At 51.4% G+C, this 2500-nt stretch overlaps 1 protein-coding gene across 1 annotated transcript in view; it reads right to left on the bottom strand.

The window, feature by feature from the left end:
• Positions 1-2500, bottom strand: part of LOC117739371 (collagen alpha-1(XIV) chain-like) — a 76168-nt gene that overhangs the window by 16154 nt on the left and 57514 nt on the right. Inside the window, 3 exon segments of the mRNA XM_034545737.1 lie at positions 1-30; positions 517-626; positions 2269-2500. The exon segment at positions 1-30 is cut by the window's left edge and continues 129 nt beyond it; the exon segment at positions 2269-2500 is cut by the window's right edge and continues 50 nt beyond it. Coding sequence (XP_034401628.1) covers positions 1-30; positions 517-626; positions 2269-2500 — 372 coding nt within the window.

The raw sequence follows: 2500 nt of genomic DNA, 5'->3' as shown, positions 1-2500 counted from the left end.
GGCGCTCGTCTTGCTGACGGCGATGTGCAGCTGAAACAACACACCAATCAATAATCACACCAATCAATACACACACCAATCAATAATCACACCAATCAATACACACACCAATCAATAATCACACCAATCAATACACACACCAATCAATACACGCAGTTCAATAATCACACCAATCAATACACACACCAATCAATAATCACACCAATCAATACACACACCAATCAATAATCACACCAATCAATACACGCAGTTCAATAATCACACCAATCAATACACACACCAATCAATAATCACACCAATCAATAATCACACCAATCAATACACGCAGTTCAATAATCACAGTTCAATGAATAAATTAATCTCCGCTTTGACAAATTTATTATTATGCTGAATGTCAACATATTTTTTCTAATTCTTTTAAATATTATATATATATATATTATATATATATATATATATAAAAAATGTAATTTAAATTAGAATATAATTTACACACACACACACACACACACACACCTTGTGGAAGCTGCCGTAGAAGAGCTTCTTGATTTCGGGCCCTTCGAAGGTCACCGTCTGGAACTCTCCTTTGTAGTCGTTGTTGAAGAACGTCAGAGTCTTTCCTCCGTCTGCGGGAAGACACGGGTTCTGTCACGATCTGTCACGACCTGTCACGACCTGTCACGACCTGTCACGACCTGTCACGACCTGTCACAACCTGTCACAACCTGTCACAACCTGTCACGACCTGTCACGACCTGTCACGACCTGTCACAATCTGTCACAATCTGTCACGACCTGTCACGACCTGTCACGACCTGTCACGACCTGTCACGTCCTGTCACGACCTGTCACGTTCTGTCACAACCTGTCACGACCTGTCACGACCTGTCACGACCTGTCACGTTCTGTCACGACCTGTCACGACCTGTCACGTTCTGTCACGTTCTGTCACGACCTGTCACGAGCTGTCACGAGCTGTCACGTTCTGTCACGACCTGTCACGTTCTGTCACGACCTGTCATGTTCTGTCACGACCTGTCACGACCTGTCACGACCTGTCACGACCTGTCACGACCTGTCACGACCTGTCGCGACCCATCACGACCCGTCACGACCTGTCACGACCTGTCACGTTCTGTCACTTTCTGTCACGTTCTGTCACGGCCTGTCACGACCTGTCACGTTCTGTCACGGCCTGTCACGACCTGTCAAAATCTGTCATGGCCTGTCACGACCTGTCACGTTCTGTCACGACCTGTCACGACCTGTCACGTTCTGTCACGTTCCGTCACGTTCTGTCACGAGCTGTCACGTTCTGTCACGAGCTGTCACGTTCTGTCACATTCTGTCACGTTCTGTCATGGCCTGTCACGTTCTGTCACGACCTGTCACGACCTGTCACGTTCTGTCACGTTCTGTCACGTTCTGTCACGAGCTGTCACGTTCTGTCACGTTCTGTCACGACCTGTCACGAGCTGTCACGTTCTGTCACGTTCTGTCACGTTCTGTCACGAGCTGTCACGAGCTGTCACGTTCTGTCACGACCTGTCACGTTCTGTCACGACCTGTCATGTTCTGTCACGACCTGTCACGACCTGTCGCGACCTGTCACGTTCTGTCACGTTCTGTCACGTTCTGTCACGTTCTGTCACGTTCTGCCACGTTCTGCCACGTTCTGCCACGTTCTGTCACGTTCTGTCACGCTCTGCCACGCTCTGCCACGTTCTGTCACGTTCTGCCACGTTCTGTCACGACCTGTCACGACCTGTCGCGACCTGTCACGTTCTGTCACTTTCTGTCACGTTCTGTCACGTTCTGTCACGTTCTGTCACGTTCTGTCACGGCCTGTCACGACCTGTCACGACCTGTCACGACCTGTCACGACCTGTCACAATCCGTCACGTTCCGTCACGATCTGTCACAATCCGTCACGTTCTGTCACGTTCTGTCACGACCTGTCACGTTCTGTCACGACCTGTCATGTTCTGTCACGACCTGTCACGACCTGTCGCGACCCATCACGACCTGTCACGTTCTGTCACGTTCTGTCACGTTCTGTCACGGCCTGTCACGACCTGTCACGGCCTGTCACGACCTGTCACGACCTGTCACAATCCGTCACGTTCCGTCACGATCTGTCACAATCCGTCACGTTCTGTCACTTTCTGTCACGATCTGTCACGTTTTGTCACGTTCTGTCACAATCCGTCACGTTCCGTCACGGTGTATCCAACGAGTCTCATATTTCAGATGTTCTGAGGGACTCACTGTCCAGGATGACGCCCACCAGCGGCTCGTTGTCCCGGTCCAGGACCTCCCAGAGGGCGAAGGGCTCCTCGGGGGTGTCGGGCAGCAGCCTGAACAGCAGGGTGACGGTGTAGTCGGAGGGCAGCCCCTCTGGGTGGAGGAACCTGGTCGGCTGAGCCAGGAAAGCGTCGCCGTGCAGGTGGAAGCTGGGGAAGGTGTTGAAGGTGCCGGGCACCAGGGACACGCCGGAGAC

Source organism: Cyclopterus lumpus, chromosome 11 (genome assembly GCF_009769545.1).
Source record: "Cyclopterus lumpus isolate fCycLum1 chromosome 11, fCycLum1.pri, whole genome shotgun sequence".
In the NCBI taxonomy this organism is placed as follows: Eukaryota; Metazoa; Chordata; class Actinopteri; order Perciformes; family Cyclopteridae; genus Cyclopterus; species Cyclopterus lumpus.
This window is presented reverse-complemented; position numbering and strand designations above follow the sequence as displayed.